General features: G+C 36.7%; 1 protein-coding gene across 1 annotated transcript in view; it reads left to right on the forward strand.

Moving 5' to 3' along the window:
* Positions 1–17,963, forward strand: part of SMC1B (structural maintenance of chromosomes 1B) — a gene marked incomplete at both ends in the record, with an annotated part of 34,177 nt that overhangs the window by 10,283 nt on the left and 5,931 nt on the right. Inside the window, 11 exons of the mRNA XM_079549122.1 lie at positions 1,122–1,329; positions 4,616–4,801; positions 7,678–7,857; positions 8,880–9,026; positions 9,621–9,758; positions 10,241–10,357; positions 12,011–12,117; positions 12,819–12,960; positions 14,504–14,649; positions 15,808–15,961; positions 17,243–17,338. Coding sequence (XP_079405248.1) covers positions 1,122–1,329; positions 4,616–4,801; positions 7,678–7,857; positions 8,880–9,026; positions 9,621–9,758; positions 10,241–10,357; positions 12,011–12,117; positions 12,819–12,960; positions 14,504–14,649; positions 15,808–15,961; positions 17,243–17,338 — 1,621 coding nt within the window. The remainder of the gene's footprint in view (positions 1–1,121; positions 1,330–4,615; positions 4,802–7,677; positions 7,858–8,879; positions 9,027–9,620; positions 9,759–10,240; positions 10,358–12,010; positions 12,118–12,818; positions 12,961–14,503; positions 14,650–15,807; positions 15,962–17,242; positions 17,339–17,963) is intronic.

A 17,963-nucleotide genomic window follows, 5' to 3' on the forward strand; every position in this document is an offset into this window, starting at 1 on the left:
TATTAGGAATTACGATGACTTACCTGTTGTTTGAAACAGTTCTCTTATGGATGCATAGATCATGTCACTGTGGGTAGGGGTTGGGGCTATTAATGGCGCTAATTAAATTCTCAGGGTATAAAGCAGTTCTGTAGTGCCGCTTTAGAAACAAGTTAATATCAACCTTGTGGATTAGAAGCTTTTGTCAGTTGTCCCTTTGTTTCCTGTGTCGTTTTCTTTCTTTGTGAAATAGAGAATGCAAGCTGTACATTGAGCAGCTTGATCCAGCTTTTGTATTAGCCCTGTGTTCTGCAAGAAGTCAGGGTAGATATTTTCAGAGATTGCTTTCAACCTGTCTTCTTCTATGCGTCTGCAATGTGTGCTTTGGCTTAGCAATGCTGTCTGCGTACTGAAAAAAGTTCTGCCACGGACAGAGAGCAACCAATCCATTGTGACTATGATGCAAAAAATTATTTTAATCAAGTAGTTAATAGTAGAGTCTTTGAAAGGGTGCAGTGTCATTATACTTATGAGTGAGAATTTTCAGGCTTTTTTAGTTTCACAGTATCAGACCTCTTATTAGTAGCAGGTAAAATAGTGTATTTTTATATACACACAGCCATATATTCTCACTTGAAATTAATTTTGGAACCTTAAAGGCTGCGTATATTGTGGAGTGCAACTCAGTAAGCGACTTGTTTCATGAGGGCTGCTCTAAAAGCAGTGCCTGCTATTTTACTATGTTGGCCCACGGCATTAGAGGCAGATATTGGTAGAATGGCAACAGTGGTTGAACCTTCCTGTCAATATACTGTTACATTTTGTTGCTGTGCAACAGATGGCAGCAGAGGGGCATGCTGACAAAACAGCATCTGACATGGGCACGTGTACGAAACTAAGGTGTGGAGTTGGAATTCCTTCATGCTGAAAAAATTGCACCCATTGACATTCACTGATGTTTGTGCAGTGTTTATGGAGACCAAACAGTGGATGTTAGCACAGTAAGGGTATATGGGTGGTGCATTTCACCAGTAATTTTTTTTTTTATAATCTGTGACCACAGAATGATTTCAATTTTATAAGCCGAAAGCTTGTATAATTGTAAAAGTAAATTGCTTTACTGTTTTTGCTTCTGTTCAAAGTGAGTCACTGGCAGAAGAAAAAAAGAAGGAGGAAATGCTAGCTAAGGAAATGGAGAATTCAACAACACGAATAGCTGAAGTGAACGAAGAATTGAACAAAATAGTTGGTGAACTACAGAATGCCAGAATTGATTACCATGAAGGAAAGCGTCAGCAAATGAGAGCGGAGATTGTTGAAAGCCTTAAAAGACTGTATCCAGACTCTGTGGTAATTGAATGATTTCATTTAATGCCTTATTTCAGTATTACAAACTGAGAGCTCTGCTTTAGCATGAATAAGCAGCTAGAGTGAATTGGACTGTCCTGTATGATATTTTGAGCTTAAGTGCACGTAGCAAAATACAATGATAGAATCATTTGTGTTGGAATGAACTTTATAAGGTCATCTAGTCCTGCTTCCCTGCAGGGACATCTATAGCCACATCAGGTTGCTTAGATCCCAGTCCAGCCTGACCATGAATGTTTCCAAGGATGGAGCCTCCACCACTTCTCTGGATGACCTGTGTCAGTGCTTTGCTACTCTTATCATAAAAAAATATTTCCTTATATCCAGTCTAAATCTTCCCTCTAGGTTTGAAATCTTCCCTCTTTAGGTTTCCCCTTTTCTTATCACAACAGACCCTGCTAAAGAGTGTGCCCCTCTTCAGACATTGAAAGGCTGCTAGAAACTAGGAGCATACAGACTACTGCTTGCATCAAAAATAATTTTGATTTTGTGTACTTCTTGTGGAGTGTGATTTATTTAGTTTTTGGATTTGTTTTCTTCTACTTCAGAACATATTTTTAACATGCTTATTTTGAAGAAATTAATGGGAAAGTTAGCTATAAGACCACTTATCCCAAAAAGAATACTCAGGAACATGAGATTTTTATGTTCCCACATGATTTGCTTAGCATATACCATATTTTACTGAAATTACTCTTAAGGTACTGTCTGTTTTGTGGATGCCGATACTGCATTTTCTTAAGACCTCAAAATATTTACCAAGATTGTTTTATGACTTATTTAAACCATTTTATAGACACTTTTAAAGATAGTCCTTCTGATATTACTACTTGCGAGTTGTTTCCACCTCTTTAATACATCTGATCAATTGCATCTCCAGGTATATCTATGTGTGCATGTCCTCATCCATTCTCATTTTAGACATACAGCCTAGGGATGCTGTTTTGAAAATAATGCTTGTAAGGTGACACCTGTGGTTCTTACGCTAGCATAAAAACATAGAATGGTGTGTTTTGCTTCTCTGTCTTTGTCGGAACCTTCTCAAACTGTGGTGTTTGTTTTTTGAAGAGAGAAATAAATTTGGTTTTTGATTCTGCTTCACAGGTTTTTCAGTTCATAGTGATAAGGTATAAAAAAAATAATCAAATGTATGATTGCATGTATGTTTTTGCTAGCTTTTTGTGTTGAAACCCTACATGAGAAGAATTGGACTGTTTCTTGCTGGCCTAGAGGAGATCAGATGTTGAGGGTGCTCTCAATCATTTCCCTTCAGGAACTGCAAATAGAATAGTTTCAAACAAATGAAAGGTGGATAAGTTGAAACGCCAGCATGTAAGGTAGCAGCATTGCTTTTGAGCTGCTCCTTATGCTCTGATGAATTAATTGCAGATTACTGGATACAGTCCAAATTAAAGTCTCAGGGTAAAAGAATCCTGAGATTTCATCTTCTTATAATCCAGTAAGTCAGAACTGGGTGGAAATTTTAGTGTCAGTTGAATTCATTGGTAAAAAGTAGTAATGGCTTACTGCTTCTAAATGCTTAGATCTAAAATATTAAAGTTTCTGTACTTCTGTTCAAAGATACTTTTAATAGTTGGTGAGCGTTTGTAGTACTGCAGTAGCCATGCAGCAGTGTGAGTCCTGCTGCGTGAGTGCCTTTTCATTGATCTGATTAACAAAATGAATATCACAGCTTATTACAGTTTTTATCATTCCTGCATCGCTGGATTGGAAATATTACTATTTTTTTGAAGATTTGGTTGGACTGCCCATATTTATTTCCCTAACAGCAGGGCATTCCACCTGCAGTTATAATGGTCAGGATATGTACTAGTGCATAGCTTCAGTCTTTCAGAGAAAGGTCACCTGTGTCTAAAGTTTCAAAATTAAAACAAATGACATCTAGGGAGTACACAGAGCAAATAAATTAAGTTACTCTAGGATTGGATTATGGATGGAAGCTATTGTTGAATGGCAGTGAAAGTGAATATATTTGTAAAACTTGAAAGAATACTTCTGGCTTGTTTTTGTGGTAGGTATTTGTTTATTGCATGACAGTGATATCTGATCATACTTACATGTTTAATTTGCTTTCATCTGCAGCAAGCAGTCAGTGATTACCGAGATTTAGATTTACCGTCACACTGCAGAATTAGTATGCACATGCAATTAATTTTGCTTGTGGAGGTCATGTCTTAATATGAGGCAAAATAGTCTTATTTGAATTACTCAGTACAAGAAAAGCAGGTTGAACTGGTTTCGTGCTATTAATAGATGCAGATACTTCTTTTTTCAGTTAAAACTGCAGTAGTAAGCAATAGTGCCTTTCTTGTTCTCATTTTCCAGTGAACTGCTCTAATTACATAGCTTGCTCTAAAATAATGCCTCCTATTTATTTCCATAGAACAGATATGAAGAGCACAGTAATATTATTTGATAGAACAAATTCTCAGGTACAGTAATTAGTTTTCAATGAAGTCACCACCGTTATCGGATTCACTTGAATGAGCTGATAGAGACACTCTTCATTTCATGGTGTGACACCTGTGCAGAGACATCCAGGATGCGACTTGCCTTTCGTGTCACTGTTACCACTGCTGAAACAAGCCACACACTGCCTCACTGGGCTCACATCCACTGTTTGGTCTCCATAAAGGTTCAGCGAATGTCAGTGTTGCAACTTTTTCTACACGCAGGCATTCAGCAACACGCCTTTGCTCTATACGCACTTCTATGTCAAACACTGTTCTGTCAGACTGACCCTTTGCTGCCATCTGTCACATGACAACAAAACGTAATGGAATATTGATAGGAAGGCTCAACCTTTACTGCCAGCATCCACCCTGATGTAGTGGGGTATTGTAATAAAATAGGGGGCATTACTTTTGGAGCAGCCCTTGTAATTAGGACCATATCATCAGTCGAAGATCTTATATGCTACGTAGTTTCATTTCTGCAAAGATGCTTAACAAGTTTTACTATTGTTATTATATCATACTTCTAAAAGTATTTGCTAATAATTCCAAGTAAGACATTAACAGTCACCTTAGATAAAAATTAAATCTGTTCAGATTTTGAAAGCATACTTTAGTGTTTGATCTGGTGATTGCTGCAATTTCTATTTTTCTGTCATAGACCCATTGTAAGAAAGCACAGATTATAGGCATGTAACACATTTTACTTCTGCTACTTCAAGATCTTGCATGCAGAAATTCTTCTTGATATCTGTAATTAAGTTTCTATTTCTCTCTGTATATTTTATTTTCAGTTTGGAAGATTGCTTGATCTGTGCCATCCTATTCATAAGAAATATCAGCTTGCTGTTACCAAAGTATTCAGCAAATATGTGACTGCTATTGTTGTTGCCACTGAAAAAACAGCAAGAGATTGCATTCAGTTCCTAAAACAAGAACGAGCTGAACCTGAAACTTTCCTTGCTTTGGATTACCTTGAGGCAAGTATATTTTTGCTGTCATCAGCAAGTTAATACACTTGTAAATCTTAATGCTGGCTCATTAAACGGGCTTACGTGTTAAGGGAAAGCAAACATGATAGCTCAAAAAATGTCATGCTATCTTCTCCTATATACTTAGATGTTTTATGCCTGTGGAAATAGTATCACAAACCAGTTAAATTTGGATGTCATCTTGTACAACCACCCTGCTCAAGCAGGGCCAACTACATCAGGTTGCCCAAGTAATTTTTGAATATCTTCAAGCATGGTGATTCCACAGTTTCTTTGGGCAGTCTGGTTCATTGCTTAGTCACACACACAGTAAAGAAACGTTTTCTCATGTTCAGATGAAACCTCCTGTGTTCCAGTTTGTGCCTGCTGCCTCTTGTTTTGTTGCTGGGCACCACAAAAAATAAAGCACGATTCTGCAGTCTTTATACCTTCCCTTCAGATACATGTACACACAAGTCTTCCCCCTCCATGTGTCTCTTACTGGAGAGCCTAGGCCTGGACAGTTTTCTCCTCAGCAGTGCTGAAGAGGGGGGAAGGATCACCTGCCTCAGCCTGCTGGCAACATTGCTTCCAATTCAGCCTAAGATGCTTTTAACCTTCCTCTCTCCTAGGGCACATTACTGACTTATGTTCAACTTTGTGTCTACCAGGACACTGGTTCTTTTCTGCCAGGCTGCTTTTCTGGTTGTCAGCCCACAGAGCGTACTGAAGTGTGGTGTAATTCCTCCCCAGGGACAGAACTTTGTACTTAGGTTTGTTGAATTCTGAGAAGTTCTCACCGACCAGCTCTCCAGCCTATCTAGGTCCATCTGAAGGGATGCACGACCATCTGGCCTGGCAGCCATTCCTCCAAGTTCTGTGCCATCTGCAAACTTGCTGAAGGTGCCCTTGTCCCCCGTCAGACTAATCCTGATTGTCAATGAAGATGTTCAGCAGGACAGGACCCAGTATTGACTCCTGGGATACATACCTAGTTACTGGCCTGAAACTGAAGTTTGTGCTGCTGATCACCTCTCTCTGGCCTGGCAGTTCAACCAGTTTTCAATACACCATGCTGTCTGCTCAACCTACCCATACATCAACAGCTTATCTATGAGGATCTTATGGGAGAAAGTGTCAGAAGCCTTACTAAAGTCTAGACAGACAATATCCACTGCTGTCCCCTCATCCACTAGGCAAGTCACTTATTTGTGGAGGTTTATCCGGTTGGTGAGACGTGGTGAACCTGGCAAGTCTGCGCTGACTATTCCTGATGACTTCATTGTGATTTATATACTTGGAAATGGTTTCCAAGATCGATCACCTTCCCTGGGTTTAAGGTGCAGATGATCTGACTCTAGTTTTGTGGGTCCTTCTCCTTGCACCTTCTGGAAGATTGGAGTGACGTTTGTTCTCCTTGAGTTCGTGGGCATTTGTCCCAGTAATAGTGACTGTTAAAAGGTTAGTGAGAGTGGTCTTGCAGTGACATCAGCCAGCTCCCTCAGCATTTGTGGGTGCACCCCCTCAGGGCTCCCAGATTCCTTCTGCATGTCCAGATGGCTTTAGCATTGCTCGACCTGATCTTCTTCAAATAGCAGTACATCTTTTCTTGCTCCTGCTTTCTCCTCTGGTGGCATTCCTGAAGGTCTGTCTAGATATATCCTGTGTACCAAGTCTCATGCAGCATTCAGCTGCACTTTCTCTCCTCTTTTGTCATGTGTACTGGCAGAAGCCCTTCTTCTGACATCTCTTGCCAGATTCAATTCCATTTGTACTTTGCCTTTCTTAACAACATATCTGCATGCTTGTCCAGTGCCTCTTTTCCTGCCAGATCATCCTTCCAGCTTCCATCGCATGTATGCTTTCTTTTTCTCATTATTATTATTATTATTAATAATATATTTTTTTTTCTTTTTATCAGTAATGATTTGTTTTTCCATGGCATTTTTTCTTGACTTACTGCTTGTTGATATGGGCCACTCCTGGAGGAGAGATCTTTGAATATAAACTAGCATTCTTGGGCCACTCTTCAATTCAGAGCCTTGTCCCTTGGGACTTTACCACGCAGATCTTTGAAGGGACCAAAATAGCTTTGTTGAAGTCCAGCATCGTGATCTTGCTTTTTGCCCTACTCTGTTCGCTCAGGTTCCTGAGCTACCCTATCTTATTCTTGATCATTGCAGCCAAGGTTGCCTTCTATCTGCAGGTCACCAATGAACCTCTCCTTGTTGGTGAGTATGAGGTCCAGCAGAGCTCCTCTCCTCTTAGGCTCCTTCCTCACTTTGTGTGAAGAAGTTGTCAGTGATCTTCAGGAACCTCCTGAATTAGTCATGTCCTCTTCTGTAATTCCTTGAGCAGATAACAAGCTTAATCCACTTTGCCTTCATGGTGAAGTGTCCTTTTGCAGACTCCCTCTATAGTGTAACTCATCCTTTTTTTTTTTTTCCTTACCAACTATCTCTTATTTCACCAAGCAGAGCTCTGTCAGTGCAGCTGTTTCCTCGCATACAGGGCAGCTCCAGCTCATGTTCACAAACCGGCCTTCGTCAAAAGATGATGTTTCCATTGCAGCACTCCAATCATGTGAGCCATCTCAGTATGTCTACACGATCCCAGGATTGTTGCCCTGCAACTGCAAGCAGATCTCTTAAACTCATCTTGTTTATTTCTCATGCGTGTCCTAGTGTATGTGCACTTCATGTACAGTAAGAGACACAAATCCCAGGACTGGTATTGCATACAGAACATGAAAAACAGATGTTTCTGGTCTTGTAGCAGTTGATACCCATTCTTTTGATTCGTACATCTTGTTTCCAGACCACTGAAATTTGGATATGGTTTGCTATTACAACTTGAATTTTAAGCAGTACATATTTGCTTTAAAGGTCAAGCCCATCAATGAGAGGTTAAGAGAGATAAAAGGAGCTAAAATGATTGTGGATGTTGTGCAGACTCCATTTGCTCCATTGAAAAAAGTGATTCAGTTTGTGAGTGGGAACGGCTTGGTCTGTGAAACAGTTAAAGAAGCAAGACAAATAGCATTTGATGGACCAGTGAGATTGAAGGTAAGAGGGTGAATTTGTTTGCACGTGTTATGCATTTGATGCCATTTAAATAATATTTCTATGAGCATCCCACAAACTACTGCAGAAAAACACAAAAATGATACCTTGCTGTTCAAACTCCTTCTACATAAGGCACCAGATATTTCACATGCTTACATTTTCCTCTGCATGGTACATATAAATGATTTCTTGGGAAAAGGAAATAAATTAGAAAAGATTATGTTAGCATCCAGACATACTTCTTGACATTGTCGTCTACTTTTGAAAGGAAGGATGAGGAAAAAGGAATAATCATTCTTAAAACCATCCAATTTAAAAATAAAAACGTCATCTTTCTAGCTTTTCCGTGAAGAAGTGCTTTCAAAATTTATTTTAATAATCTCTATTTTTTAGACAGTTGCAATTGCAGACTATAAATTGAAGAGACAGCTTCTTTCTCCTTTTGTACCATTTTTTCTTTTCAGCCATCTCTCTACTTCTTTCGTTGTCAGTAGAGCACTTTTACGCACTTACTAAACCTTTTAAAAATGTGATTGAAACAGCTCTAAGTTGAAGATGAATGTGAAGTCATGTTCTCTTGAAATTAGGTTAACTCCCCCAAAACTCCATTTTCTTTACTAAAATTTACGTTTTCTTTTTACAGATGAGCTGTTTGTTTTTCCAGCTGCCTAGATTTCCTCCTCTCCATTATCACCTTGCTTGTTTTGCTTTTCTGACCTGGCTATAATCTTCATTGCCAATGTACACAAATCTCTCATTAATTTCCTAAACACAAGGAAATGATAGCATTTCATTTCCCTTTTTGATCTGTTGTAATAATACCAAAGTGTGACTTGTGCCAAGAAACAGCAGGCTTTTTTTGTGTATTTCATGTTAGCGTATTTTGGAACAAGGTAGAAGTACGGAGTCCCAACTAACATGCATTGGTCACCTGCTTAACCACCATATTTTGGTGCCCTGTTTCACAGGATACTTTGGCTGGTTTGTATAAAGAAAAATTTTAATTTAATTTTTACTTGCAGACAGTGGCACTTGATGGGACATTATTTCTGAAATCTGGAGTGATTTCTGGAGGATCTAGTGATTTAAGAGTTAAAGCTAGATGCTGGGATGATAAAGAAATAAATAAAATGAAAGAAAGAAGAGATACATTGATTACCGAGTTGAAGGTAGGCCTCTTAAAAAAGTACTTAACTGCAAAAGGCAGTAAGGTGCATTTACTTTAACTTAGCTGTGGGAGAGAGATAAAGATGAGTCTCAAAACTTCTGGAAGCAGCAAAGAGGAGAAAATAGTTGTTTATACTCTTAGTTTTTGGTAAGGTAGTATAGGTCCCTGTCTCTGGCTCATGGGTTGGTTCGCATATCACAGAGGTAGAGAACCAATCAAACATAATACATAGTTCTCCAGGGGAAAGGAATTATGTTCCCAAAGACTTTTAGCAAAAAAGTCAATACATTCTACCCACATGAAAATGTTTGCACAGTCCAAAACCTGGCAATGTAAAATTTGCCATACATCTAGTAATCTCGGACTGCTTGAGGAGAGAGTAGAAATTTGTATATGTATGCTTTTTTTTGACAAATAAATCTGTGCAGAATGACTATTGAATATGACCAGTGCTATCAGCATTTTCCTTCAACACGGCCTTTCTCATTGAGGTTGGCTTAAATAGTGCATGAAATTTGAAAAACAAGGAGTTTCCAAATAAGTAAGGGTTTGCTTTAAATGTTTTTTCTCTGTTTCCACTCTAATATTTTTCTAGGATTTAATGAAGATAAAACGCAAGGAAGCTGATTTGAAACAGTTGCAAGCTCAGTGCCGTGGAACTCAGACACGACTTAAATATTCACAGAGTGAACTAGATCTTATTAAAAAGAAACATCTTCCTAATCTCTATATGGTGTAGTACTAAGACTTTATAATTTTCATGCTTAATCACTCTGTTTTTATTTTACCTGAGCTGTAATTACCAGTGAAGTAAATACGAATTCCTTATAGAGGCTTTTTACTTTGATTTGTTTTACATACAGCAGTTATGACTGAAGAATTACTAAAACTTTTTTTTTTTTTAGTTAAAAACAATTGAAATTATTTTTCTTAAAATTAGATCTAAAGTTAATTTGAATTTCTGCTAAGCTTGGTCTATCATTTAGTAATCTTCAAACTTCTACAACTCAAACCGTGCTTATAAATTGTGCTTATGTCACTTGTTTTACTATTTACTAAGACTGTTGCTACTGCAGGTCAATCAGCAATGTGTGGGTAAATAACATTTAGTATTTTTAATCAGAAAAACAGTTAACCTGGCTCAGAAATGTGTTAGTTTCTAGAAAGCTGACCATCTCGTTAAGAAAAGTTACTATTTTTTTCTCTTCTATCTAGGAAAAATCAAAGCTGGAAAGTGAACTGGTAAATACTGAGTCTCAGCATGATATGATAAAGGAAGGAGTAGTACAAAGAAACCTAAAACTGGAAGAATTACAGAAGCAGATTAATGAGGTAGGTCCTTCCGTCCTAGTCAGGACAGGAACAGGCTGCCCAGAGAAGTTATGGATGCTCCATCCCTGGAGGCATTTAAGGTCAGCATGGGTGAGACTCTGGGCAGTTTGTCTAGTGGCAGTGCTGCCTGTAGCATGGAATTATGAGCTTAGTGAGCTTTGATCCCTTCCAATCTAAGCAATTCTTTGATTTTCTGCCTGGTAACTTCTACATGAAAGCCTGCTCTTTTGCACTTTTTATCAGAAACAGGAAAAGTTTTCTAAGATGTTACACGATCTAGCAGGTTAGATTTCCAGACTGTCTTTTCTGTAGACTGTTCTGCCACCTCATAACCCAGTTCCCTATCATTCTCTTCAGGCAGTCCCCAGAACAGTTCATACAGACAGCTGACATTCAAAAGTTCTGTTACTATGAAAGAATGCAGGAATTCAGTGAGGTGAATAATATTAAAGCCTAATCTGACAACAAAAGCAGTTTCATACTGTATTCTACTAGAATTCTGGCAAATCTGTCCCTTCTCAGAAAAAAATACATCATTCCCTACTTCTTTTTGGAATCCACCTTTCTCATTACTTTTGCCAAACAATAGGGAATCTGGTAGAGACTGCCAAAGAGTGATGCTGCAGTTTTAACAGGAAAATTCAAAGCCCTGTGCCTAAATACTTAGGTAAATGTAGATCTGTAGGCCATTTATAATCACTGTCTGGAGTTATTTGAGGTGTACAGTAATTCAGACTGATGAGAGGGTTGGAAGCAAGGAACTTTCTTGAATTAATTTATGAGTGAAATTTTGTATGTGAAGAGAAACCAAAAATACTACGCGTTGTCTTTCTTGCTTGTGGTACAGATGTGGGGGAGTGCAGATGTGAATCATCTGCAGGCACTGAGAAAGTCATTAGAGTTTTGGCCATAAGAATCCTATATCCAGATAATTTTCTTTGTAGTGGGGGGAAACAAAAAACAACAGCAAAACAAGAAAGGCTGGCCATCAGTTTCCTAAGAATAGTATAACTTGATTGGATATAGCATTTGGTATCAGGTTAAACGTGTCTGTAGGTTGGCCTACAGACCAACCGAAACAATGTATACAAACTTGGTTTTTACTTTGTGAAGTTGTTTTTGTTTTGTTCAGTCCATTGTTTTTACTGCTAACTGTACACTGTATAGTTAGGAAATCAGACACTGTTGCATTCTTTTTTTACTTTTTTTGCTGTGGCTCTGTTGTAAATGAGATGTAGCAATTTATATTTATGGCTATTTATTGAAAGGATTAAAATGAATGGAGCTACATCAAGAAGCTTAATGTAGCTCATTAGTGTCTTCTCTACTATTTCTCTTCTTAAGGTGAGTGGAAACCACGGACAAAACTAGGGAGGCTGCTTATACTGTAATAATTTGAATTGCATTTATAATGACCAGGTGCTGGCAGGAAGAGTTTGGGTGAAAGTTACATTTTGCAGGTCATACACTTTATATTCAGCATTTGTGCTGAAGCTCTTATTTGAAAATGTCAAGTACAGATTCTTTCTCCTTACTGAGCTTGTTTCCTTTGAAAGCCTAGCCTGTAACATGAGATGATCATCTAAGCATTTTAATTCTGTGATTTGCAAAATAGCATAAGCATTTCTTTGCTCCTTTTCCATTTATTCAAAGGCAGAAGATGCTGTTTTCCAAGAATTCTGTGAAGAAATTGGCATTGAAAATATACGCGTGTACGAACAAGAACATGTGAAAAAACAAGAAGAGATTGATAAGAGAAGGTGGTATTTGTAATTAAAATATGAAAACAGTGTAGCATGTGAGTTGGGCATGTAGATGAGTAACTGTCATAGCATAAAAACAAAAAAAAAAATGGAAAATGTTATATTACCATTGCAATAATTAGTTAGCAGTTGCACAGCTGTGTTTTGGATTTATTAGACAGTACAGCCAGTGACATTTTGCAACAAACTTGAAGATAAAATGTGTTATTTTGGTTGTACTGTTGCAGAAAAATAAAGTAAATAGTAGTTTTCTTAAATTCACATGAGAAGTGGCAGTTCAGGGTGATATGAAGGCTTACTCGTGGTCATAAATCTTAAAGGATGACTGAATGTAAGATGCAGTGACTTGATACAGAAATGTACTACTAAGGAAAATGGCATCTTAATTTTCTCAGACAACCTTCGGCTGGTATTCCACTCAGACAAGTGCATGTCACAGTACAACAAATATTTGACCACTTTGTATCTTTGATAACATACGTGTTGGAGAATTACTACTGTATTTTTGTAAGTTCCAGTATATCCATAGGATTTGGTATAGTGGAATCAATGATGGAAATATAAGTAAGTTCATGTGATCTAGTAGGAAAAAGAGAGAGAGATAGAGGAAAAAATTTAAAATCTATCTACTAATAGCATCAAGTCATGGTTACTAATCTACTTCTAAGTGTTGGCTTGAAATACTGTTCCTTCACCAGGTTGGAGTTTGAAAATCAGAAGACACGACTAAGTGTTCAGCTGGAATATAATCGTGAGCATCTACAGAAACTAATAGAAACCGTCAGCAAGTTAAGGGATACTATTAATAAAGATGAATCTGAGATTACTGGATTACAGAAGGTGATTAATATATATATACGCATAGAAAATCTCTGGGGCTGAAAGGAAGGATTGCATTCAGTTGCACATAGTTAATTCTGTAGACTAATTCTAGTACTTAATTCTGTGTTGGTGGTGTAAGTATGGAAAAAAAAATGTGGTTCATGTCATTCTTTCAAACTCAGAATAACTTGTTGTGTAAGGATACTTAATAATTATTAAAAATAAACTTACTAAAAGTAAAATTGGAGTCACTATGTACAGAGTTGTGTTTAGCGTATATAAAAAGGCAGCATGTGTCTACGGATAAAGCTGTGTAACTGGGACTCGTTAGAAGATTTTATGTGAAGCAGTAAATAATATGTGCTTTCGTTTTTAAGGTGCTTCATAAACGCTAATAGGCGTAAAATAACCAAGTATAAAAGCTAAATTCAGATTTTTTAATTGAAATATTATACAGGGACTCTTTTCTTCATAGTGTTTTTGATCTGTTTTTTAATTCAGCTGATCAAGATCCTGTTGACTGTGGAATAAAAATACATATTCATAATAAATTTTCATAGTATTTATATTTGTTAAATAAACTGTGCTTATGGGGCACTAGAAAGAGATTGAGAAAAGATGCGCTGCAGTGCTTTGTTTGAAAAGTAAAGCTGCTCCAACATGGGCAAAGAAGCCACGTAGATCATATAACATCTGTATTCTAGTAGCATATAAAGAAACAAACATACTTAGTAAGTATGAAGGTGTTTATATCTGATTCTGAGAAAAATAACAGTCTGACTCAGGCCTGCACAAAAACTTGACTTGATGCCTGTGTGTAATTCTTTTGAAATACAACTTAGAGCGAGTTCTGATATTTTTGTCCTGGAGAAGGATTGTGTGTATTAAGTTCTGAAGGTATTTTGGTCTGATGCTGTAACAGCAGTAAATCTTAATTAAATTTCCATAATGCTGATCTCTGAAGGACCCTGCCTTACTGCATGTCGTGTTAGGTTGACTATATTTTTACACCTCAGTTTTAGCAATTCATCAATGGTATGATTTACACAGGGGTAAAGGGGTAAAAACTCGTGTAAAGTCCTTCCACTTGTATTTTGCTCTTTGAAGAGATTCGTTGTTCTCTGCAGATTACCTTACGATTTATCTTTATTGAACAATACTTTCTACATGATTTCAGGTTATGTGAGATGATGCTAAATATTTTGTACAAGTACAGCAGATGAGAACACTTTTTGGAGGCTGCTGGGATAACGGAGGAAAAGAGAGTAGGCTACAGATTGTAGGAGTTCTAGGATCCCTGCCTTGTTTAATTGTGTTACAGTCTGCTGCAGTCACAAATCTGGAGCTGGCCATGCCTATGTATAAAAAACAACTGGATCTTCTAACATGTAATACAGGCCTTTCTCACAGTGCTCTTCAGACTTTATGCTGCAGCACATTTGAAAGTATTGTAACAGGTTTAAACTTCAACTCTATGTAACTCTTTGTATGTTAAAGGTCCTTTGTTAAAAGGTTTAAATTAATCTTTTTAAAAATATTAAATATTAATATTTCTATGCAGGATGAGGAAAAGCATCTAAAAAAGGTGAAAGAAATTGAGGAGGAGGAGCAGCATCTTAAAGATAGATTAAGTGTTCAGAAATCTGAGATTATAAAAACCCAAAGTGAAGCAGAGGAGTTGAGAAAAACGTTTTTAACTCTTAATAGGTAATTATTGCACTCTTGGGAAAAATGATTCATGTAATAATCTTTAGAAGAGTTCTGGCAATGAGATATTTGCATTTCTTAAGTTCTGTTGTCTTGTGAAAAATTATTAGAGACGTGGTAACTTGCTTTTACAGTATGCATTAGTTAAAAAAAGCTTCTGTTTTGATACTTGGTTCCAGAAGGTAATTTGAATATTTCATGAGACCATTCCGTAATAAGATATGCTGTTCTATATAGTTTATTTGTTTAGTATTAGTTCTTGTGATTTCTGATGAATATGTATTGATTTCTGATAAGTACATATTAGCTTACAACTTGATCTTGGGGGAGCAAGTTAAAAGATGTTGAACATTTCTGGAAGTGTTTTACTGCACACGTTGTTCGCTGGTTGTTTCATATTTTTATCTGGGTTTAATTAATGAGTGTTTTCTTTTTCTGATTCCTTCAAGTGTTGGGCACCTTACACTAACATTAATTTAGGGTCAATGTTTTGTCCTTACCCTTCTTTTAAATCAGCTGCTTTAGAAACAGTTTACAGTTCAATTTACCGCTTATCTTATTCAGGAGTTCTTGCGATGTTTGAAAAAAAATATGTTGGTACAAACTTTCAGAATTCAAAATGAGCCCTTAATTTACATGCCCAGTAATGCATTTTATAGTGTTTAAGATTAGCAGCGTGAGACTGTTTTGTCTCTGCCTCATTAAATAACTTAATGCTATCAAAAGAATTTGTTGCAAATGGAGTAATGATTTAAAAAAAAAAAAATTGATTACAGCTTGAGAGGCATCAAATATATATATATATGTTAAGTGGAGCAGAACAGAACATGGTTATTAATTGTTATAGTTGGAAAGGATGCTATAGTGTGAACTTGGAATATGTTGGGATTATATCCTTGCTACTAGCACTTACTAACTCTACACTCTATTATAATGTATGTTACAACAGAGCATTAGTTTACATGCTAGAATAGTGCATGGTTTCCATGTCAAACTCAGTGATTTCAGGGCATGAAGGGAGTGGAAAAAATTAGTGCTATTTGCATTATACTTTAATGAAGATCACAGAGATAGTGGTTTTTCATGCTATATGACTATAGGTATTATTGGTAGTGATGCTGCTGCTCTTCAGTGGTTTTGTACCTTTTGTGTATGTAGGGAAGCTGCAAAATTACAAAAGGAAGCTGCAGCTATAGAAGCTTCTCTGGAAGATAAAAGATTAAGAAGACATAATATGCTTCTAGAATGCAAGGTGCAGGACTTGAAAATACATCTCCTGTCTGGATCGTTGGATGACATCAGTGAAATAGAGGTACTTTATATAAGTAAAGATAGATGCCGTGTAGGTGCCATTATTTAGCCTTGAATTTAATTATATTCTTTTCTTTACAGGGCTAGTTGTCTTAAATAATAATGATAAATTAATTGGTTTTGTGTGATCAAGCCTCACCCATTCAAAAGGACGATTTTGTTTATTTTTTAAGACAGAGATATTGTTTGCAGTTGTTTTTGTATGTGCTTATGATGTATTCCTGCTCAATATGTAAAATCATTGTGGTACAAAATGGCGTGAAGCAGTATTCTAGATACGTATGTATAAGAGGGCACAGGGGATCAAGTCAATCATAAACAAATATAGCATGTGTCTGGGTTGAGATAATATTTGGTTAATTACCTACTCATAATATAAATATGGTCTAGATGTTCACAGAAATAAAAACAGGCTAAAATAGAAATATTCCTGGTATCAGGGAATTGAACATTACTACTTTTCTCAATCTTCCCTCTTTCAGCAACAGTATCTTTTGTGTGGAGAAGTTATTTATTTTGAAGTATTTGTGCCTACAAAGTTGGAAGAAATCTTGTTGAATCCACTCCTTAGAAAAGTGCTTTCATTGGAGGATAGGTCTAAATAGGTATGAGTTTGTAGGCAGCTCAGTTATCGGTTTATGAATAAGGAAGAAAAAATTAAGGAAGTTGGCAATTGGAATAACAACTTTGATTCCTAGATAACAGTACTGAAAAGACAGAAATATTTGGTTTTAAGAAGCCTGGTAGGAAAAGGACTGATAGTGAATGCAGCATGGCATGTGTTTCATTTAAAGACGAGTAGCCGTTTGAACTTCAGGCTTACAGTGTCCAGAAGATACTCTGCTTATGTCAAACAGAACTGAAGTTCATTTTTCTCAAGCCAGATAAATAAAAGATGTGCCTTGACTTACACACTTCAGAGCCTTTCCTTGAATGAAGAATGAATTACCACAGAAAAGTAAATTATTTCCCATCAGGAGAGAATGGTATACTTCCAGTACACACATTATTCTATAAACATATTTCAGAGAAATTACAGCTGCTTTCATAGTAGCTTTAAACTGAAATTGGCAGATGTTTTTGTCTTCATATAAAAGGTGCACTTATATTCTTAGAATTATAGGATCTTAACTGTTAGCTCAATTTTGGACGGGGGTCAAGCAATGGAAGAAGTTTACCTCATGTCCTGTTACCACTGTGTCTTTTTCTGTCTTTTCAATGTATTGTTTAAATGATTTAGAACTTTTGTATTTCTGAAGCAGAATGTCCATTTTGCCCATAGCTAGGAACTGAAACAGAAGACACTCAGACTACAGGTATCTATGAAAAGGAAGAGGCAATTAAAATAGACTACAGTAGCCTACCTAAAGAACTGAAGGTAATCTCATTTTAAATAAACACAAATTGAGTTTATTTTTTATTTAAAATATTTCATTTCTTGAAATTATTTGTTTATTCCTCACCCTAGCCTACAAATGGAACATTTTAAAAACACCGGTAAGCTGAAGCGTTTTGGTTTTGCAATTGTACGTGACACAAATATATGAAGTTTTTAGATAGGTCAGATATCTTTTCTGTTACGTTTAACTAAAAGTCTACCTAAACCATAAGAAGAGCATAGAAAAACTGTAAATATAATTCTTACTTTTTTTTCCTCCTTCTTTACCTTCTGCCTTCAAGTTCTGCCACAGAAGGTTATAACACATAACACTAGAAACTAGGGATTGTCTACTGGAAGTGGTGGGAGGGAACTGTGTCATTTTCTTTCCCATTGTATTTTCAGAAACTGAATCTTAGAACTCTGTGATTCCATTACAATCATGTTTTCTTAGCACATTTGTCTGTCAGTAAATTCTTCTTTTTAACCGTCATAGCTAATACGAATTATGGATGTTATGTACCGAGCAAGGAGGAATTTGAACTTTTGTCAAAAAAAAGTCTTAAGTAAACCACAAAGAAATATTTTCTTTGCAAATCAAGGAGTGAAGACAGCTGAGCTTTGT

This window comes from Tetrao urogallus (genome assembly GCF_951394365.1).
Source record: "Tetrao urogallus genome assembly, chromosome: 1".
NCBI classification, from domain to species: Eukaryota; Metazoa; Chordata; class Aves; order Galliformes; family Phasianidae; genus Tetrao; species Tetrao urogallus.